General features: G+C 36.6%; 1 protein-coding gene across 32 annotated transcripts in view; it reads right to left on the reverse strand.

Annotated features, from left to right (window-relative positions):
- SOX6 (SRY-box transcription factor 6) overlaps nt 1–24,302 on the reverse strand; it is a 719,303-nt gene that overhangs the window by 406,666 nt on the left and 288,335 nt on the right. For 31 of the 32 annotated variants that reach the window (XM_070384013.1, XM_070383997.1, XM_070384007.1 and 28 more), the window contains one exon: nt 7,706–7,946. In XM_070384013.1, the coding sequence (XP_070240114.1) occupies nt 7,706–7,942 (237 nt within the window). In that variant the 5' untranslated portion in view covers nt 7,943–7,946. Of the gene's footprint in view, nt 1–7,705; nt 7,947–10,700; nt 10,804–24,302 lie in introns of those variants that run through there. The other variant, XM_070384017.1, reaches the window with a different exon arrangement.

The raw sequence follows: 24,302 nt of genomic DNA on the forward strand, positions 1-24,302 counted from the left end.
TCTTGCCTGGAGAATCCCAGGGATGGGGGAGTCTGGTGGGCTGCCGTCTATGGGGTCTCACAGAGTCGGACATGACTGATGCGACTTAGCAGCAGCAGCAGCAGCAAGGCACATTCATTAGATGTATTCCAAAAAGATTAGATACGTTCATGGAAGGAACAAGCAGGGTCTTTCCTGCTTAGTGCAGGTGGGTTGACTCAATAATCAAAGAGAGCCCTTACAATCTCATCTCCAAATAAACGGTGGTACCAGAATTTGTCGTGTTAAGTTGACTTTATGGAAAGTAACCCTCTTCAAATTAAACTAAGAAGGTTGATCTGGAGGAGTGCAAACACAACCCCAGCTTTATCCTCCCAAAACAATATGCCATAATATCCACCACCATCTTATTCATGCTGATCTAGAAGGACTTTAAGATTCATATCTCATTCTAATCTTGAAAAAGTTCAAATTGGTCATGTAAATAGTTAACTGCATGCTATACATATGCATATTTCTTTCCATACCATGCTGCTTAGAAGTATTATAGAAATGTGCAGATTTCATTATTCAAGTTATGGTGTTTCATTACAGTGACGTATCCAAGTCATCACTGGGCAAGAAGGAATTCTGCACAAGAAAGTGTACATTTATTAGAACCACCTATAGACTGAAATTTGTTTGTGAAGTTCTGCTTTAATCAGAAAATTACTGGTATCCTAAGATCAGCTTCCAATGATTGATACTGACCAATTTTAACAAGAAGCTTACTTTTTAAATCTTCTAGTATATTCAAATGCTATTTAAATCCATCAAGAAAATAAAACCTAAGGAGAATAGGCCTGTTCAATCAAGCTCTTCTGTTAGACTAGATTATACAAGATTTTCTATTAGTAATCAATTAGATTTTAAATAATTTTCCACAAGTGACTTTTCCTAAGTGTCTGGAAATGCTATAAGCCCTAAGCTACACTTTGGTCATGAAGGAGTATTTGCCAATGGATAATGGATAGGAAAAAATCAAACCATAGGAGCAGCCCTAACATCACTATGAGGTGTACACTAACAGCATATTGGTGAAAGAAATGAAAACAAGATATTTATGACACATAAAGGTATGATGCAAAAATAAAGCAAATATGAGGAATATTGGCTGAATCCCAGAAAAGATAGTCCTTATGAACATGAAGGAATGCTGCAAATTGTAAGTGAAAGTTGATGATGGAGTTCATTAAGAGATTCATGTTACAGTCAGAGCTCTGCAAACCCCAGTCACTGGATCTTATACAGCCTCAAAGATTAAAATAAAAATAAACATAGCATATCCCAACTCCTTGAAAATATTATATACACACAATTTTATTATACTGAAAAAAAATATATACAGGGGTCTGATTTTCCTTGAACTATCAAAATACAAAAGAAATCCAAAACACAGATGTAGCAAAGTACTGGGTTTTTATATTTTGGCAGGTGCTCAATATGCAGCCCACATAATCACACGTTAATGACTGGAGTGTGTTAATCAGCATGCATACCTGATTCCTTCTTGCCCAAGGGGGAAAAGCCAGCTATTCCGGAGCATGTCAATGTTTCTACTTTTGATAAAGATTTTGATAATAGCTAAGTAAAAAAACTTTTCCAAAAAATATATTTAGAAAGATGTATTAATAATCATCTTGTTTAAATGAGTCACTTTAGGAAAGTTTTTTTTTTATATACTTTAAAAATTTTATTTATTTTTTAATTGAAGGATAATTGCTTTACAGTATTAAATATATATTTTTGATAACAGGAATGATAAACAAGGTGTGCATATATAAAGGTGATCAGTGGAAACAGTGTCAGACTTTATTTTGGGGGGGCTCCAAAATCACTGCAGATGGTGATTGCAGCCATGAAATTAAAAGACGCTTGCTCCTTGGAAGGAAAATTATGACCAACCTAGATAGCATATTGAAAAGCAGAGACATTACTTTGCCAACAAAGGTCCATCTAGTCAAGGCTATGGTTTTTCCAGTGGTCATATATGGATATGAGAGTTGGACTGTGAAGAAAGCTGAGTACCAAAGAATTGATGCTTTTGAACTGTGATGTTGGAGAAGACTCTTGAGAGTCCCTTGGACTGCAAGGAGATGCAACCAGTCCATTCTAAAGGAGATCAGTCCTGGCTGTTCATTGGAAGGACTGATGCTAAAGCTGAAACTCCAGTACTTTGGCCACCTCATGCGAAGAGTTGACTCATTGGAAAAGACTCTGATGCTGGAAGGACTGATGCTGAAGCTGAAACTCCAGTACTTTGGCCACCTAATGCGAAGAGTTGACTCATTGGAAAAGACTCTGATGCTGGGAGGGATTGGGGGCAGGAGGAGAAGGGGACGACAGAGGATGAGATGGCTGGATGGCATCACTAACTCAATGGACATGAGTTTGAGTGAACTCCGGGAGTTGGTGGATGGACAGGGAGGCCTGGCATGCTGTGATTCATGGGGTCACAGAGTCAGACACGACTGAGCGACTGAACTGAACTGAACTGAATGTCAACACGTTGATCTAGACAGCATTAGTTGTCTATTTCATTATTCGCACCATGACATAAAATATAGCTTTATTTTTTGGTCCAAACTGTAAGTAAATTTCTGTCATTATGTTTCTGAGATGCATTTAAAGACAGACAATACTGTGTGCTAATATAGTTTCAGAGTTATAGAAAATGGGAAATCTTCCATAGGGCTTCCTTGAAAATGTTTCACAACTCAGGAGCAAGGAGGAACATTTTCACTTATTAACAGAAGTCTAGGTTTGAATTTTACCTAAAGTGAATGGATATCCAAAAATCCCCAAATGAGAGGGGAAATAATTGATGCTTTTGAACTGTGGTGTTGGAGAAGACTCTTGAGAGTCCTTTGGACTGCAAGGAGATCCAACCAGTCTATTCTAAAGGAGATCAGTACTGGGTGTTGTTTGGAAGGACTGATGCTAAAGCTGAAACTCCAATACTTTGGCCACCTTATGCAAAGAGTTGGCTCATTGGAAAAGACTCTGATGCTGGGGGGGATTGGGGGCAGGAGGAGAAGGGGACAACAGAGGATGAGATGGCTGGATGGCATCACCTACTCGATGGACGTGAGTTTGAGTGAACTTTAGGAGTTGGTGATGGACAGGGAGGCCTGGCATGCTGCAATTCATGGGGTCGCAAAGAGTCGGACACGACTGGGCGACTGAACTGAACTGAATAACTAAATTTCTCAGGTCTAAACCTTGCTAGTGTATGGATTTTTTCCCCCAGTGCTTCACAGACCCAATCAGGTACCAAATAGATGAATATAAACTTCACACATGGTTTGAACCAGGAGAACTAGTGGGTTTCACTACATTTTCTAAAGCATAGTCGCAATAAAAGTGAGGAAATAAATTTTGAGTGCTGCCTACTACCTTAAGTGACTAAATCGTACCAAAAGCATGACAATCCAAGTTTTTAAAATCTTTTAAAAGGTAACAAAATCAGAAACCTTCTAAAAGTCTCTCACAATATAAAGCATGACTGGAAAGGATTAAATCCTCACTCAAAGTTCCTAGACTACGTTATCATGTAATGGCAACGGCTCCATTCTAGAAAAGGTACAAAATCCACACCAGAATTTTTATAACTCAAAACAAACTATATGGAATGCTTCAGAGTGGATGAGCAACTTCGCTGAACTGAAAGCAAGAGAGACAGAGAGGAGAAATTGTTTGCAAGCAGGGAAGTATTATTCCCAACAATTATTTATTAAATATTTCAATATGCCTATTATTTTCTTTAAATTGCAACTAAGGATTTATTGACATCTTTTATTTATAGTGGAAAATTACTTTTAAAACTTATCTAGGAGATAAAACTTTCAGGAATTTAAATAGGTCTCTAAAATAAGGAATTCTGATATCTGGACTTGAGGGTCCAGTATGATTATTTCTACCTAATTAGACTAGTAATTAAAAGCCAAATGCATATAATCCATTTGTCTTAAGATATATAACATGGGAATGCACGCAAGTACACAGGTACACATGCATGCAGGAGGTCCCACTCACAGTCCTGTCACTTTGGGGATCTTATAAGAGATAATGTTGGTATCAGACCACATTCCCATAACCTACCCCAGAAGTCACCTGTAAACAGCTCCTTGTTAGGCAAAAAGCTTCTTCCTCACATGGAACACTCTTAGTGCAGGAGCATTGCCTATCCTTCCCCACGCCCTGGTCTCATCAACTTTACTTTGTGTTATAAAATATTATTGACTCAATTTCTACCCAAGTGTATATTACATAAAATATCCTGCTCACCCTCTGTGTGAATCTTGTCATCTTCAGACACTATGCTGCTACTGCTAAGTCGCTTCAGTCGTGTCTGACTCTGTGCGACCCCATAGACGGCAGCCCATCAGGCTCCCCCATCCCTGGGATTCTCCAGGCCAGAACACTGGAGTGGGTTGCCATTTCCTTCTCCAATGCATGAAAGTGGAAAGTGAAAGTGAAGTCACTCAGTCGTATCCGACCCTCAGTGACCCCACGGACTGCAGCCTTCCAGGCTCCTCCGTCCATGGGATTTTCCAGGCAAGAGTACTGGAGTGGGGTGCCATTGTCTTCTCCGTCAGACTCTATGGAACTCTTCAAAGAATGACTTCCCTAACTGCCCCTCTTTCACTCATCATCAAACTCTCACCTGCACTACTGCAACGGTTTTCTCAATAAGCGCCCTTGTTTCTGGTGTCATCTCTTGCAATCCATTCTGTACACAGCAGCTAATATGATGTTTTCAAAATATAATAAATCAAATCATGGTAGTGTCCTACTTAAAATCTTCCAGTGGCTTCCTCCTCCACTTAAAGTAAACCAAACACCTCACTGTAGCCTATGATACCCCGTAGTACCTGTCATCTGCCTGCCTCCTAGATTTGATATCATACCACTCTCTCCCTCACCCATTCCACTCCGGGCACTCTTGTTTCCTATTGCTCCATGCTGATTTTACGAGTTCAGTACAATGTATAACAAATACGATCCACTGTAGAGAGTTACAAGTTTCACTTAACCTCATAACACTACTCTGGATTTAATTTACTTGAATGTTGAATGAGGCTAAGCGTTTATTAAATTTTACTCTAACCATAGTTACCCTACCCCAGTGCTCATATTCTCTATATACAGGTTTGCAAGAAACCTAAAATCCTGCTATCGTTTTCCTTTGCTTGGTTGAGAAAACTTGGTCAGTGATATGATCCTTGGGGTATAAGTCATTACAGGTCTGATGTTACACTTGTTATACATTACTGAATCTATCAAATGAAAAGGGAGCACAAAAGGGAATTTCCAAATGCAGCTGCTATTTCCCAATTGTTAAATCCTTTTATTATACCATATAAGTACACAGCTGGGAAATACCATAGAGTCGGAGCTAAAACAAAATATTTTGGCTTCCAGACATTCAGAATATACAAAGGCTCCAGTGGAAAGTAATGATTGATATCAGAAGAGAATGAAAGTTTGAAAACATTTCCAGCAAATATGATTTCTTTTATGTTAATATAACATATTTGTATACTTAAACTATTTTATGCTACCATAAATCCCACTTAACATAAATTTGGTAAGCAAATTATTAATATCTATTTTCTGACAAAATATTAGATCATAAGACTTTGAGACTAACTCACCAAAGCAATTTTGCACTTGCTAATATACAAAATAAATTTTACTAAGAAAAATGTAGAGTGCTCTAAAGAAGTAAATCTGAACTGTATTATTTCTGCCTCAACTTGTATTTTCCAGTGTAGTTATTTTGATTTGTCCATAAGTATATTTGGCATAAAAGCTAAAATATATCTTGAACCCATCCCTTCTCTTTATCTGATCTGCCTCTACACTAACCCAAGCCACCATCATCTCTGCCTGGATTTCTCAAGTAGCTTTCCCACAGATCTTCCTCCTTTCACTCTGTCTCCCTCCCATCTATTCATAATACAGTCAGAAATTCTCTTTTTGAAGTTCTTAAACACTTTAAGGGCTTCCTATTCTGCTTAGAATCAAATCTCACTTCCATAAAGTTATCTATTAATATAAGATCTTGTTGGATAACTGGTCCCAAACAATCTTTCCAACCATATCTTTTCTTTTCCCTATGCAAGGAAAACAAATCTTCCAGTGGATCTAATTGTTTAATGATGATCCCCTTTGAATCTAAAGTTGGTCTAGAACAGTTAGTCTAGTCCAATTCTCTATTTCTCACCTACTGCTTCAGAGTACTAATTGTGACTGAAAAATCATCTGAAAAAGAGAAATGTCTGCCTCCATAAATTATGGAATTAAGTCTTTGAACTAGTTTTGAGACAATACAGCAAGAATTTTTAAATATAAAAAGAGGCATTTTTAAATATTACTTAACTTTCATTAAAGGATAAAACTTTTCTTCATTTCCCACTTAAAATATTTTTCATTAATTTAACCAAGAGTTAAGACATGTAAAACAGGATTTAAAATTCCTAATCTAATAAAATACGTTAAGATTTCAGTCAGTTATAAATGCTAAAAAAATTGAATACTTTTGCTTTAACTAGATAAGTAATGTCACTTATTATGGTGCCTGTTTTAATGGTTACAGGTAGAACTTAACACGAGAAAGTAGGACAATACATTGCGTGTATTTGATGCTGTTCTACCTTTAGGGCAAACTCCTGCAGTTTGACTGAATGATACTTAGGAGCTTTGCATGTCCTTTTGAAATTAATATGTAGGCACATAAGTGAGAAAAGCTTTATTATTAATCAAGAATGACTGTTAAAAATGATAAATACTTGCATTTCCTTACTGAAGATGTATTCACTCTATGACCTCATTCACATAGATATGTTTGCTTATTATAATTTTTCCATATTAATACACGGCCACACTTTATTGGATCATACCTATTTTGTGTTATTGAGTTCACTATCTTAAACACAGAGAATCAGAGAATAAGATAACCAAACTTTCCTCAAAATTAAACTAAATCCCTCTTGGCAAGTTGACCTAATAATGGACAAAATCTAAACCACAAACCATTTTCCAATTTTCCCACTAACTAGTAGTATATTGGAGAAAGCAATGGCACCCCACTCCAGTACTCTTGCCTGGAAAACCCCACGGACAGAGGAGCCTGGTAGGCTGCAGTCCATGGGGTCGCTGAGTTGGACACGACTGAGTGACTTCACTTTCACTTTTCACTTTCATGCATTGGAGAAAGAAATGGCAACCCACTCCAGTGTTCTTGCCTGGAGAATCCCAGGGATGGAGGAGCCTGGTGGGCTGCCGTCTATGGGGTTGTGCAGAGTCAGACACGACTGAAGCGACTCAGCAGCAGCAGCAGCAGTAGTATATTAATAATAGACATGGTGGCTGTTTTCATGTGCTGTGCTGTGCTTAGTCACTCAGTCATGTCGGACTCTTTGTGACCCCATGGACTGTAGCTTGCCAGGCTTCTCTTTCCATATATGGATTGCCATGCTCTCATCCAGGGGATCTTCCCAATGCAGGGATCGAACCCAGGTCTCCCACACTGCAGGTGGATTCTTTACTATCTGAGCCACCAAGGCCTGAACACAAATAACTCTAATGCTACAAATTTTGAGCTTTCTCTAAAATACATATTTGTAATGAGCCCATAATAACAGACACATTTAGGGACAGTGGCCAGATTTTAAAAGCTCACCATTCTTTGCTGAGACGACAGAACACTGTCCCAGTCAGCATCCTGTTGAATGGTATTGACAAGTGTTGGTAGCTCCTCAGAGTGAGGTTTGTTGTGCATTATGGGGTGCAGAGGCAGATGGGAGGCCACATGTTGATCACTGCCCTCTTCCTTTTCCCTTGAGGTCAAATCTTGGGTCATTGCTTCCTCTCCATCAGCTGTACAGGCAAATGGAGAGGTGGCTTGCTTGGAAGACATTCTTCTACAAAACAAGGAAACAGCATGGATTTTTAAAAGGACTGTCAATGACAAAAGAATAAACCATCACTTATATTTGACTAATTCAGAAAAAAAGGAAAGTTCTCTAACTTCAGAAATATTTATGATCTAATCTAAATCACTGAAAAAAGAATTCTTAGCTTATGTTTCACTTTCCTCTTTGCTTTTAACTCAGCAAGCTTCCCAGTAATTGTACATTTTCTTCTTTACCAATCCACAAATGAAATTATTATGGAATGAGTTTTCATAATGTATAGTCTATGTATGTGTGCATTTTTCCTCTCAGTTCTCCCTACTAGATTATTAAGAGTAATTCAGTTGATGGCTAGCAAAAAAAAAAAAAAAGAATAGAAAAAACAAAAAGATAAACAGCAGATGAACCAGTTGGGAGAATGAATTTACAAGCATCCAAATTTCTCTTATGCTTTACATAGAAACAAAGGAAGTCTATGTAAGAAAATATAATCATATAATCAGGAGAGAAAGTAATCTATGATGAAAATCCCAAACAAACTTGGTCCAGACATCTTTAGTTTACACCTTATGTTAATGAGTATTAGGCCTAACACTGACTAGTGTCAATCTGATTTTTTTGTAAAGATCTTCAAGGTGTCTCAACTGCTATAACTAAACTTTTAAGTGACATATTGATTGAGTGGCTGATGGTGCTAGATTATTCTTAAGGCAATTTTGTGACATTTTAATTGAGTACATGAAATAACTATGCCTCTGTTTTATATAAGATTCAAAGCATCTACTGTGAACATAGTAAAATGCCCAAGTGTTTACATGCTAAGTCGTTTCAGTCGTGTCTGACTCTGCAACCCCACAGATTGTAGCCCACCAGGCTCCTCTGGCCATGGGATTCTCCAGGCAAGAATACTGGAGTGGATTGCCATGCCCTCCTCCAGGGGATCTGCCCAACCCAGGGATCAAACCCTTGTCTCAGGCATCTTCTGCATTGGCAGGTGGTGTTCTTTACCACTAGCACCATCTGGGAAACCCAGTAAAGTGCTCACTACGCATAATATTTTCAAAACTCCAAAAACAATTACTGAACATTCTCTATGTATCTACAAGTAAACATCAGCTACAATCAGCACAGGGTCTTCTTTCTGTACTTTCATATACAATCAGAAAATCATGATTATTAAACAGAATTTCAAACCTTTTAAAACATTTATCAAGATGATTTTCTTAGCTATTGTACCTAGAAATAAAGTCACTAAAAGTTTATAACTTAAAAGAAGAGGCAACTGAATATTTTTCTAAAACTTTACAATGTTTTTGTTTTATAGCTTATTTAGCTCTAAAATTGCTGTGTAACGAAAGGAGTAAAATCTCCACCTTAATTGCTCTTTAACATTAATTGATTTCATACCATTTTTTAAAAAATGCACAAATCAGTTAACATAGGAAACCACATGAGCATTTTTCAAATTAGCAAATCATTAACTTGCTAGTACTGTTTCTACAGACAAATAAATACTGATTAAAGGGTCTAGAAATCTGAGATTAACAGTTAAATTTACAAATCTGTCACATGCTTTCATGAATATTGCAGTGAAGGAAATATCAAGTGCAAAGAAAAATAATTAAGTTAATTCCAATTTAAACAGTAGTTTTTATGTAGCAGCCCATGTTTCACATAGGATTTAACAGCTAATGCTAAATTTCTCACAATTAATGAGGGGGCTCAGATTTAGTATCCTACAGTGAAAAAAATTAATATAAGATCAGCTAATCTAATTATGCACAGTTCTAAATAAAAGTATTACAGGCTTTTGAAGTGCTTTGAAACATATTAAAATGCTGATACCTACTTTATTAATCATTCTATAAATGGTAAAAAAATAATCTATTAGACTTGATACTAGAAAATAATATGGAGAAAAGAAAGTACAGAAGTATATCTATGTTTTCTTTGAGGAGAAAAAAGTGAAATGTTCTAAAGAGTACTATATCAAAGAATTACTTAAGACTATCCTTGACTAATTTCTTTCAGTACTGACAAATGGAGAAATGTATATAAACTTAAAGAAAATGATACCACAGGATGCTTCTTAGTATACAGGAATCATCTAGAACTTATTTCACTAGCCTCATAATCACTATAGTAAAACCAGGCAAATTATAACTGTTCTGCAAGTTTATCAAGAGCTTGCCATTAACAAGAGTGTTTTCACAGTTCAGATAATAACAGTACCAATAATGTAATCATTCACATTAAAGACAAAAGAATGAATTTACTGCTGCTTTTTAAAACAGCTAAATACAATTGAAAGTCATAATCCAAAACTCAGAGTGACTTTAGTTCCCCAACAAACATCCTCTTATTATAAAGTGACTTGGCTCCTTCCAATAGCAATATCTGTGATTGTTGGTTTAGTATAAATTAATCACAACACAAAACCCAAAATGAAAAGTCTCTTAAGAATAATTTCAACTATAAACTGCACCAATGAACAATAGTGCACAATCCTAATTAAACACAACCATGCAGCTGTAAAAATAGACAAAATCTGTCCAAAGCCATGGGTTGAGTTTAAAGGCTGGTTTGTTAGAGTGTTTTCTTAAGGAAGGCTGGGCCCTCAGTCTTAATCAGCCAATAAATTATTTCCTGCAATTACATTAAATAGAAAATTATCTTCAAATGGGGAGTGTTAATTGAAAATCAAAATTCAGAGGGAAGTTTAGAAATTACACGCTGAATACAATTAGTGAGGAAAGGCTTCACCTCTACTTCATCAACAGTCTTCTGGTGATTCCTCCAGTGACCATTCAGGAAAGCTACCAATTTATAACATCACACAATCTGTGTTTTATTTTGCACCTACAAATACAAATGTGTATCAGGGTTGCAAATAAAATATAGGCTGCCAACAAAAAGCAATCTTAAATCTGACTGTTCATCCTCAGTTCACAACTTCATTAACGGACAAGGAGGAGAAATGGATAGACCATAATAGTTAACAACCGAGGAAGGCTTACTCAACTTCAAAATCCCTCCCTTTAGGAAAGAAATTAACATTTTTTGTTCCAAGAATACTTTTCCATATCACATTGTATTTAATTTCTTGTGTTTCTGTAGTTCTCAATATGTTGTTAGCAGAGAAAAAAGGTGACTTGTTCTTTTAGCTAGGTATTGCCTCACTGTAGACATTTCCTTTTGATAAAATTGTTGGGCTTATTTCAGGTTTGTCTTTTACTGATAGTTTTGTTAAAGCTTTTTGTTTTAGATGGTGATTTTGTTGCATTTTTAAAAGGAAAATGTGCACAAATTCTTTTTTAATGAAGTTTATTAAATGTCTTGCTGCTGCTGCTGCTGCTAAGTCGCTTCAGTAGTGTCCGACTCTGTGTGACCCCATAGACGGCAGCCCACCAGGCTCCCCCGTCCCTGGGATTCTCCAGGCAAGAACACTGGAGTGGGTTGCCATTTCCTTCTCCAATGCATGAAAGTGAAAAGTGAAAGTGAAGTCGCTCAGTCGTGTCCAACTCTTAGCGACCCCATGGACTGCAGCCTACCAGGCTCCTCCATCCATGGGATTTTCCAGGCAAGAGTGCTGGAGTGGGGTGCCATTGCCTTCTTCAATTAAATGTCTTAGATTTACTTAAATTAAATGTCTCAGATTCAATTTACTGACTACTTTTGCACAAGTATTTTGTTATAGAATCCTTCAATTTTCTGATTACATTCTCATTTATCTCAGTTCTTTACTTTAGCTTTCCCTTTCACTAGACCAACTAAACTGCATTGAGGAAGCTGCAGAGATACTTTACTTTTGGTAATGCCTTCACTATAATCATTGCACCATGGCTACTCTTCTTTAGAAACTCATAGATCAAATATACACTTGCTTTAATGTTTTAAAATATCACATGGGATGCTGATTTTTATTTTTAATCCTCGTATCAGTAATTTTCCATTACAAAAACTTCCACCCCCACAGTGTATTAGAATAGTATCTTACTTTAGCTGCTGCCCATGTTACAACTAATGGGCTTCCCTTGTGGCTCAGCTGGTAAAGAATCCGCCTGCAATGTGGGAGATCTGGGTTTGATCCCTGGGTCAGGAAGATCCCCTGGAGAAGGGAAAGGCTACCCACTCCAGTATTCTGGCCTGGAGAATTGTAGGAACTGTATAGCCCACGGGGTCACAAAGAGTCAGGCACGACTGAGTGGCTTTCACTTTCACTTTCATATACAACTAATAAGCAAAAGAATTAAAAGCTTTGTGAAAATGGTCAATTTCTATGTGACTTAACTTTGTTTTATTTTTGCACTATTATAACTTAAAAATCATTCAAATGAATTGTTTTTTTAATTTGTTAAAAAAAAAAAAACTCCCTAGCTATATACCCCCTGAAAACAGGGGTTTATAATGGAAGTGCTGACACAACCCTAACTAAAGCAGCACAAATGTTGCCGCTATAATACACAAAATCAAGTTCTATTATTCTAAACTATCCTCGCTCATGGGATTTTTCTTTACTGTGCTCCCAGTCAAACTGCTGAAGCATGAAAAATTTAAATGCAATCAAATGCGCCCAATTCTACTTTACTAGAACAAGTGTCTACAGTGGTACAATCTTAAAAGGAGATGCAACAGATTTGTTTGGTGTTTTTTTTAACTGTTTATTTATAATACAGTGCATTGGAGATAAAATAAAAGAGGAAATTACACTCACATGGTACCAGTGTATTGACTACACAGAGTACATTATAATCAGAGAGAAGAACTACATTGTCAACTTATCACATTGGTTAAACAAGATGGTTTTCTGGGGCATAGCTATTATCAAGTAAAATCTCCAAAGAGAATTACATATCTCTGGGACACATAAAACTAAATTCCCATCATGTGTTCCCTGAGTTTGAAATGTCTCTGCCCAGCAGATCAAGTGAATTCCCAGGATGCCAGCCACTGGGAAGAACTTCAGGGCTTAGGACTTCTGAAAATGAGATGGTAGGAGATGAAGTCCCCAGTAATTGATAAAGTTTTCTAGGAAGCCAGTAAGAGTGCTTCTAGGAAGATTATTATTTTATTCCAAAACTCCAGAATAAAATCTGAATGCTTACACCATTATCAACCTACTCAGACAGTAAGTTTATTTTATATTCTTTAATAAGAAATCAAGATTAGCTGGTCCAAGACTGGGTAAAATGGTGAGGACTGGATATCTACACATTAAGTATTCTATCTCAGACAAACCTTACTTTCTAGAACTTTAAATCTTTCTTATTTGGTAGTGCTATTTTTTAAAGTTATTTTTATGTCTAAAAGTTAGGAATTTTTAGAACAACTTTCTCATAAGGCACAGTCACTTGAAATTGCTTTTTTCTCCCTTTTACCATTGCATGGAAAAAATACACTTCAATACTATCATTTGGGACTGGCATAATTATCCAAAGAAGCCACTGAACTTATTAGAACAATATTTTAACCTGTTTTTTTTTAATGTTTTCATTACTTCTAAGGTTATTATCAAATGGCATTCATTTCTTAGGTGTGCTACATTTACTCAAAAGAAGCCCTGTTTTTAACATAAAGCAACATTTTAATAGTTGGTTTATTTAAAGAAAAAATTAAAAATTCAGGCCAACATTCACATTTATTTTTGCAACTCAGCCCCAGGCTACCAAGGTAGACTTATTTCAGTCAGATACTTCACTGTTAATTTAATGCTGCAATTGATTTGATACTGAGAAATAAACAACTAATTTTCCAAAAATATAACACAGTGCCTCTCATTTTAAGGAGCATGAGTAACAGATAAGTTTAGCTGCCAAAATGCACAATACCCAGAAACCCCTACAAAAGATGCCAGTCCACCCAGCCTAGAGCAAAGAGTGATTTAAAAATCCTCTTCCTGAACCTCTAATTTCCACCTTTAAGTATTGGGACAGGCTGAGGGAGGGCCCCTTTTCAGACATTAAAATTAAGATAAACCTTTTTAAACTTTTCTCCACCCACCCGCAGTTCCCTCATGTGGAGCCTGAGGGTTGTTTTTGATTCTCTGTATTGTTTGACCCAGCACTAGCACCTGTCCCTCACTCCACCTCCAAACTTCCCTACGCTTCTGCCAGCTTTTTCTCCCTCTTCCATCTCCTTAATAGCAAATCAGAAAATTCCATGAAGAAGGTTACTGCTTTCAGAGCTACCCTGGAGAGTTATAAACCTATCTTTTAAAGTTTGTAGTGGCTCTTTCAGAATATATATGGTAACATATACAGACAATATCTGCTAGAAGAAAACTCACTAATTTGAGTTAGCTGTCAAATCAGTAGTGATGGGGCAAATGAAAAAGGCTTGAAGCCCTTGAAGTATGTCTAAGAAGGGGCTTAAATTAATGGAGTTTGACTTATCTAAGGCTTCTAATTTTTCACACCAAAGCTCCAAAATTGTCTTCAAAGGCCTTCTGAGGTTCTTACAAAACAGAGACTACCTGGAACAGATTCTTCTCAAGTCATCAAAGTTTGTGTTTCTAGAGTTTATATTTAGCTGACAATATTGCTGTCACTTTATATAGCTTAAGACTGTTCTTTGGACTAGAGCTCATATGTCTTGGAATGCTTTGACTCATGAATTGTTTCTCCTGATAATGTTACATCACGTAACCACCTCTGTCTAATTGGTTAGTATCTGCTGGAAGAGGCAGGCAACCAGCCTAATGACTGGCCTGCCTGATGGATTGCCTATGGAAAACCTATAATTATTACATGTGTCTCTGAGTATCCAGTTTCTTCCTGGGATCAAAACAACTTGCCTTCATGTAACCTCTATACTTTGTGCTTGATAGAAATAATACTGAATTTTTCTCAAAGCTAATCCACCAATTACTTGTTGAGATCTTTGCTTTGGAAAGCCAGGCCTAGAATACATAAATAAAATCAGTCACCTAACAATAAGAGAAAAACCAAACAATGGCTACTATAAATGTACTTACTAAGAGGATTTTAATCACACACAATGATTTTATCCCTCAAATGAAAGACTTCTATTTGGCTTGAGTGAAAGAAAGCTGTCTAAAATAATAGTAAAATGAACTTATTTATATACATTCACTTTGAATCTCCTCTTCACATGAAATGAGAACCATAATTTTTAAAGTAAATACTAAATATGTCTTTGACAGCTTGAAACAAATCCACAAGTATGAAAGCCCAATTACAGGATATCTTATCCAATTATCAATAAAATTATAAACCAGAACAATAACTTCTCAGAGAGAAAAGGTACGTAGGAAGCTGTCACCTCTATTTTCACTTTTCAGCATTGCCAGAAAAAAGAGAAAAATGAACATTGATACTATGTAGTTTCAAAAAGCAAAGCCTCACAAATGGTATCACTGAGCAAAATTACGTAAGGAAGCTAATCTCTGAGGTTCTCCTTTAGCTAAAGCAAGCCAGCAATTTCTCTCTTTCACATAATGAAATAAGGTATAAACTTCAGGTTCCTATCAAATAAGAGGAGAAAGACTAGGAAGAAGAGAAAGCGGGAGGGGAACAGGCGAGGGTGGGGAAGGAGAGGAGAAGGGGGAGGGACAAGGGGAAAGGGGAGGAGAGAAACAACAGAGGCTTTGCAGTTCATTTTCAGTTTGTCTACTTAATGAAAACCTCATTGTACAACACTGAAAACCATTTCCAGCAGGCAAAGTATTTCTGATTCAGCAGAGGTTACACAAGCATCAAAGCAGTTAAATATAGGTGCCAAGCCACATTGCCAGGAGCTCTTAGTACTGTGAGTTAGTGTTACCTGACAGCTTAGTGAATATAAAATTACTTGTTTCTCCAATTGAAGACAATCAAATTGTCACCTTCCATTGTAATAATGCACAACTAGTGATCAGCAAAGTGCAAACATAATTACCATGAAGAAAACAAAAAATCAAATCTAAATCTCTCTACAGAGTAAACACATCTATCTGGCTTCCCCCAAAAAGGAGTGCATTTTAATGCTGAATGCTGTGATGCAATCTGTTATTTAAGAACAAGATTTATTAGTCTTACAGTAAATTAAAATGGAAAACAATAAGAAAGACCAATTAATAAAAAGTGAATACGAATACTAACAAGAGCACTACAACTTTCCAGAGTATAAGGCCTTACATACTGTTATCAGTGCCATCTCTGCTGATAATGTTAAGTTTATATTAGCAGTAGGACCATTATAAAAACTACCCTTTCAGATATTTCTCTCTAGCCCAGAAAGCTTTCAGCAGGTTGAAAAAGACAGGTATTATTCAAACTTCAAAAGCTTTTGTCTTATTTTTTCCTAAAAATAAAAGTGTTATGCCTTATTATTGTCTTCTAAAGTGATCTGTATTTCCGAGGTCAAAATTTCACCTCACAAAATTGACTTAGTATCTATCTCTATCCAAGTTTACAAAAATAACCAAGCACTGGGTACATGTCCACAATTTTTATTTATGCTGAGACACTCAGCATCTGGAATTCTTATCCAAATTTGGTGGCCAGATTGGCCCACTATGAAAGTGATTTCAGGAACCCAAAGCTGGGTTAGTATTAAAGCCCTGAAAATTTGACATGTTTTTCTTGCATGCTGAAAATTCCTAAGTAATCTATATAAATATAGATGTTGCTCCAGCCAAAGTGCTTTTTTAAAAGATATTACTAAAGTGATTTTATATCTAACTCAAAGTTTAAAGCACTCAGATTTACATTATTCTTTCCAATACGACAGAAACTATCTTTCCATTTCAGAACACTCTTAACAGGAGTTTTCTTCCTCATCAATAATGTCCTTCTTTGCATTAAAATGTGTTCATCATTGCTAATTATTAGAAAAAAATGTGTATCAAAACTACAATGATGTATCACCTCACACTGGTCAGAATAGTCATTGTTGAAAAGTCTACAAATAATAAATCCTGGAGAAGGTGTGGAGAAAAGGTGGGAACGTAAATTGATGCAGCCACTATAGAGAACAGTATAGAGGTTCCTTAAAAAACTAAAACTAGACCTACCATACGATCCAGAAATCCCATTCCTGAACCAGAAAAGACAAAAACTTTAATTCAAAAAGATACATGCACCTCAATGTTCATTGCAGCACTGCATATAATAGTCAAGACATTAATGCAACCTAAATGTCGATCAACAGAAGAATAGATAAGATGTGGTACATACATACAATGGAATATTACTCAGCCATAAAAAGTGAAATAATGCCATTTGCAGCAACATAAAGTAGACCTAGAGATAATCATACTAAGTGAAGTAAGTCAGCAGAGAAAGGCAAATATCATATTATATCACTTATATGTCAAATCTTAAAACACAACACAAATGAACTTATTTACAAAACAGAAATAGATTCACAGACATAGAAAACAAACTTACAGCTGCCAAAGGGGAAACAAGGAAGGGATAAATTAGGAGTTTGGGATTAGCATACACATAGTACTATACATAAACTAGATAAACAAGGACCTACTGTATAGCACAGAGAATTATATTCAATATCTTGTAATAACCAATAAGGGAAAATAATTCAAAAAGAATACACACACACATATAGACATATATGTGTGTATATATATACATATATATGCATCACTTTGCAGTATACCTGAAACTAGCACAACATTGTAAATCAATTCTATACTTTAATAAGAAAGAATGTCCTCCTTTTTATCAGAAAAGTATATTTTATATATAATGTCTGATATTTCCAGTCTTGCTTTTGCTGACTGTATAGAGCTTCAGCCTTTCAGAAAACTAAGATCATGACATCTGGTCCCATCACTTCATGGCAAACAGATGGGGAAATAGTGGAAATAGTGACAAACTTTATTTCTGGAGGCTCCAAAATCACTGCAGCTGGTGACTGCAGCCATGAAGTTAAAAGACTCCTTGGAAGAAAAGTTATGACCAACCTAGACAGCATATTAAAAAGCAGAGACATTACTTTGCTAACAAAGGTCCATCTAGTCAAGGCTATGGTTTTTCCAGTAGTCATGTATGGATGTGAGACTTGGACTATAAACAAAGCTGAGTGCTGAAGAATTGATGCTTTTGAAGTGTGGTGTTGGAGAAGACTTTTGAGAGTCCCTTGGACTGCAAGGAGATCCAACCAGTCCATCCTAAAGGAAATCACTCCTGAATATTCATTGGAAGGACTGATGTTGTAGCTGAAACTCCAATACTTTGGCCTCCAGATGTGAAGAACTGACTCATTTGAAAAGACCCTGATGCTGGGAAAGATTGAAGGTAGGAGGAGAAGGGGATGACAGAGGATGAGATGGTTGGGAGTTGGTCATGGACAGGGAGGCCTAGTGTGCTGCAGTCCACAGGGTCGCAAAGAGTCGGACATGACTGAGCAACTGAACTGAACTGAATTGAACTGATATTCCCTTTTTACCTGATACTTCTGTTCTAAATAATCTCAGGTATAATCCTCTAAATCAAAAATGGATCAAGTAAAGGAGAAGGGGAAGTACACCAAAGAGTGGAAGTGTAATGAATTAGGGACCGTCAACAACATATGATTCCCTGAGCTTGAATCTCAGCATTTAAATTCAGATAATTACAGATCATTTCTTAGAAGGATACTTTCATCCTTTATAAACCTGAAATGGCCACCATTCCTCTGTTTTATTAGTAAAGAGTGGAGAAGGGTGAGATGACGGTACTGGGTTGACTTAATGGCAAAATTAAAAGCAGAATACAGATAGAAGAAATAGGAGAAAGGGAAAGTCCAAAGTCCAGTTACAAGTTTTATTATGATCAGAAATAAATTTCATATCATTAAGAGAAATCTGAATGTGAGAAATAAGATTGTTCTAAAAGGAAAGATCTTTTTCCTTCATCTTGCCAAAAAGCTCTTTTCCCAAAGGGTCTTAACTTATAATCTTGACACAATAAAAACCTCTCTGCAAAGAGGGTGGCAGGAGGTGGTAGTGGGTCATGTGGTTCAGTCAGTGTTTTTCAACTTCAGTGATGAGTAATATATTCCTAAAATTATGATCCTACAGAATATTCCTCACAATATAATAATAATAAAAAGTGTCCACAAAAAGAAGACAAATCTGTTGTCAGAGAATGTCTTTTAGACCCATGGGGACAAATGCTTATATAAATGTTACCAAAAGCTTAAGATAAATGGAAGAAAACAGAAAACATTAAAAGATTTCATTTTATTTTTTTAGGTTTATTCTATATGTTCCACGAGCACAGGGGTGATGACTACCTTGTTTAGTAATGGATCCCCAGTGCTCAGTATATTGTACAACACACTGCAGATAAATGGTAATATTGGGGAGGAAAGAGTGAGGGGAAATTAAGGATGGAGAGATGAGAAAATAGTTTTTTTTTTAATTAAGGTACCTCTATAATCACAGAAAATGCCACTCACATGTTAAGGCTGCCAACCCATATATTCTTTCTCTATATCCTTTTTATCAAACATCTTATCCTTGATATCTAAATTATTATTTTTATATCTATATTCCCAACAGTGAACTCTCTCTCATCTCCCTGAAATACAACAATCCTCAAATGACTTCTAGAAAAGTATATCAAGATTATGCCAAGATGTACTTGCTATGTCATATTCAACAGAACTTGAAATTGGATTCATAGGGGATTTCCCTGGTGATCAACGGTTAAGAATCTGCCTGCCAGATGCAGGGACATGGGTTCGATCCCAGGTTCAGGAAAATTCTACATGCTGCAAGGCCACTAAGCCCGTGTACTATATCTACTGAAAGCTGCTCACCCTAGAGTCTGTGCTCTGCAACAAGAGAAGCCACCAACCACAGTGAGAAGCCTGTGCATCACGACTAGAGAGTAGCCCACCTCGGTCTGACACAGAGAATATTCATGTGTAGCAACAATGACCCAGTACAGTCAAAATAACAAATAAATAATTTTTTAAAAATTAGATTCATTCTTTTCCTCAACACCCTCCCTCATTCATTCACACCCAGGGAAGCATAGTGCTCAGAATCATCCAAGTTCAAAACATGGACACCAAATCTATCTCCTCTTTCTATCCTTGCTCATCACTGCCAGCCTGTCATTAAGCTCCATCAACTCTTAATAATGTTTCTCATGCTCATACCTTCTTACCATACTCATGATCACCTTCATACAGGGCTTTATTACACTTCATACCTTGACTCTTACAACAGACTGTAAACTGATATCCTTAATTTCAGTATCTCCACCTCCAAATCAGTCTTGCTGCCACCCCCAGTATTAAGCCATTCCCTTGATCAAAAAAAATCAGTGGCTCTCCTTTGATGACAGAAAAAGTCCAAACTCCTGACTCTGGCATTCAAGGCCCTCCATCCAGACCCAATCAGTCTTTCTAAGCTTATCTTCTAGTAGTCTACACTTTAACCTTCTTTGATACACTCAGACTTCACTTAATTGCTACCTCCCAGCCTTTGCTTTGCCTGTCCTTTCCCTATTTCCTCAGCCTTCCTTTCTTATCACTAGGAAACTAACTGAGCCTATTCCAGGTAACTAAATCCACCCATCTTCTAATCACTTCTATAAATACCCTGAAATTTTATTTTTTATACAACACATTCAACACAATGCATACTATCTTAAACAATCTTTTTAAAATATATACTATAATTATATTTTTATGCATTAGTTGCTCAGTCATGTCCGATTCTTTGCAACCCATGGACTGCAGCTCGCCAGGCTCCTCTATCCATGGAATTCTCCAAGCACGAATATTGGAGTGGGTAGCCCTTCCCTTATCCAGGGGATCCTTCTGACCCAGGGATTCAAACCAGGTCTCCTGCATTGTTTACCACCTGAGCCAGTAATCCCAATCAGATTACAAACTTTTCCAGGGAAAGAACAAAATACTAGACTTCTCTGTATTCCCATAGCACCTAGTACCTATTTTACACAAAGAAAACACTCCATAAATATTGGCCTAATTATATAAATTTTATTAAATGAACTGGTGGAAATAAATTTAGGGTATTCATTTAGCTGGAGGCTTTAAAGTAAAACTTCCAGATCTCTGCACATAACTTGGTTCTTCAGGGCTGTCTCCTCTTCCCTCACCCCCTGGTCAATTAAATTCATTTTATATTTCAAAAGTTCTACATATTCTGTGGGAAAACAAATTATCAATCTGTTGTTTAAAACATTCAAAAAGATGGATAGATGGACAGACAGATGAACAGCTATGGATGGATGGATAGATGATGAAGAGATGATTGAAAAGATACACAAATAGTATTTGCTAGATGTTTAGAAAGTATCAGTTCCTTTTGCTGAGCACTGTTACATATCTTATCTCACTTAGCCCTCAAAACAATTATAATTAGGTAACGCACATTATCCCTGTTCTACAGAAAAGGAAACCAAGGCATGAAAATGTTTATTTAAAAAATATTAAAACTTGCCTAAGGTCACACCTAGTAAATACAGAAGGCAGAATTTAAACTCAAGTGATCTAAATCCAGGGAATATGCTACTAGAATTAAAGGTAACTGATAATAAATCTAACTTAAATGAATTAACTATTTTCAATTATCTGAATTTTGACTAGTTCATATACTTCCTATAGAACTTTATTTTTAATATTCAAATTAGATATTCTAGATATTTATTTAACCCAAGCATGATCAAAGGATTTTCTGTCTTTCCTTTTCCCCTTTTTCCTTCCTTTCTACTTCTAGGATTCAAGGTACTCAATTACTGATTGACAACTATAAAAGGAGAGAGGAGAGCAGAAAGGAGAGCAGGTAACCTTCTAACCAATCCATTTGACTCTTTGACAGTGAAATTGATTACAGAAGTAGTCAAAGCTATTGGAATACAAATCTTAAAGATTCACTGTCATCTTCATACAGTAAATCTTATAATAAATATTTGTTGGTTATTAACGATCTATGCTTCCCCTGAAAGATCATGGTCCTGACAACTGTGGTGTTAAAGAAGACTTGAGAGTCCTTTGGATCGCAATGAGATCAAACCAGTCAATCCTGAAGGAAATCAATCCAGATTATTCACTGGAAGGACAGATGCTGAAGCTGAAGCTCCAATATTTTGGCCACCTGATGCGAAGAGCTGACTCATTAGAAAAGACTCTGATGCTGGGAAAGATTGAAAGCAGGAGGAGAAGGAGATGACAGAGGACAAGATGGTTGGATAGCATCACTGACTCAGTGGACGTGAGTTTGAGCAAGCTCCAGGAGATGGTGAAGGACAGGGAAGCCAGGAGTGCTACAGTCCATGGGTTCACAAAGAGTCGGACACAACTGAGTGACTGAACAACAAAATGCTTGCCCTGGCGTGATTTTTCTGATTAACCTAGATGAACAGCATTTAACTATATTCTAATACAGACAGTTTTGAGATAAAATAAGGATGTCAATTCCCATTCATTTCAAAGGTCCAGGTAAGTATGAGACCTAATTTCTACCTTACAGCTCTTACCAGAAAAGCCATACCAGAAGCATCATATACAACTGGAGCTATTTCACTGCAAAAGTAGGTGTTAAGGATAGCCTCGAGGGCAAATTAGAAGTACTTAAGTGGTATACATTTTAATACATCACCCATCTAGAATTCATTGTAGGAATGCAGAGTTAATTTAGATATTCTCTTAAAATCTGACAACCATATAACATTACATACATCCTAACTTCTGGCAGGGCAGGCCAGAAGAATTTCATACACAAGGGCATTCATTTTTATAAATTATAACTGTGAAAGTTGAAGAAAGGTTTTCACTACTAACCCAAATTTCCACATTTTTAATATACACCTCCAAGTCTGGTTACACATATAAAGTACTGCTATCTTGTATTTTTCCCTCACTACCTCCGCCACCTTTCCCTACTCCTTATAGCTATTTGCTTCAAGTTTCACACTTGCACTTGCTGGTAACATATTATCATAAACCATTCCAGGAGAATATTAGAATCCAATGTTTCCATGAATCACTGCACAGAATTATTTGCATTATCATTATAGAAGACATGTATGACTACTGACTGTCTTGCACACTAAGGGGTTCTTTACCAAGTACCTATATGCACACCTATCAAGCCACTGAAGTTCTAGTTTTCCCAAGCTTTGCTATGAGAAAAAAAACTACACTATTTATCCAGTTTTGTTTCTTCTTCTCACATAAGCACCACCTCACAATCTCCCAAAATAGAAACATTTTAATATGCCTTGTCTATGTGTTTTTTTCAATTTCTTCAAAAGTAAATCTTTTGTTTGCATCCATCCAGTGCCTAGACCTAGAAAACTGCTACCAGTCTTAACATAATCTACTGCCAGAAGGAAAAATGTGGATTCATAAAAAGATTTAGAGTAGGGATTTAAATCCCGGACCTCTCTTTTACTAGATCTGTGAACTTGACAAGTTACTTAACTCTCTGAGGTGCCTTGTCCCCATCTGCAAAATTAGAAACAACACATCTTCCTGAAGATTAAATTAATATATGTGCTAGTACCACTTAGTATTCGGTGGGTATTAAATGAACAGTAACTTCCTTTAAATAAAAGTGCACAGAAAAGGAGTTTGACTCAAGCAAAATTTTGAAAGGACAAGATTCCAAATTTTTACAAATCACAATAAATGAAAGTTCCATGGAATCGTTTTCCAGTGCCAATATACCCATGGCCCAGACTAAAGTAGACTAGAGACTAGGACCATGTCAACAGGGTAAAATACAGGAAATACTATCTCCCCAAAGAGGTAGGCATGAGAGGGAATCGCTCACATAGAAGAAACCATAGCATACAATATCTGCTGCTGAGAACTGTACTTGTGAGGATAATGGAGTATCCCGGACTCTGGCTACCCATTCAGACCACCTACTATTAGCCTTTTTCCTTGATTTTCAAACAAATCAGTCCTAAACTTTCAAGACTGTACCCACTGTCTCAGAATTAACTTTTAAAGAGAAGCAGCATTTCAATATACTTTAATTTGAGAGTAAATAAAGCCTAAAAATGCACCGATACCTTTCAAAGCTTGATTATTTGCTTTTCTATTTGAGAAACAGATGGGTCAGTAATCCCTGGCCCCAAACTTTAAATGCTTAAAAGTGTTTCTTATTTCACACCATTTTTTATTTCTAAAAATCAAGTTCCTACCAGTGTGCTACCCACCCCAGCACATCCTCACAAGCTGAGAAAACAGTTTACCTCTCCTCTCATCACAATTTACTTTAGAAAGTCAACTTGAGGAGTTATAGATATGCTAGCCTGACTGCTTGGTATTTTAGTAAATTCGTTATCACAAAATAAGTATTCTGAACTCTACCACAGCTCAAAAAGATGACCGACACTCATCTACTCCATGTGTAGCCTAAAAGCACCGTTAGCA

The sequence above is a fragment of the Bos mutus genome, chromosome 15 (genome assembly GCF_027580195.1).
Source record: "Bos mutus isolate GX-2022 chromosome 15, NWIPB_WYAK_1.1, whole genome shotgun sequence".
Classification (NCBI taxonomy): Eukaryota; Metazoa; Chordata; class Mammalia; order Artiodactyla; family Bovidae; genus Bos; species Bos mutus.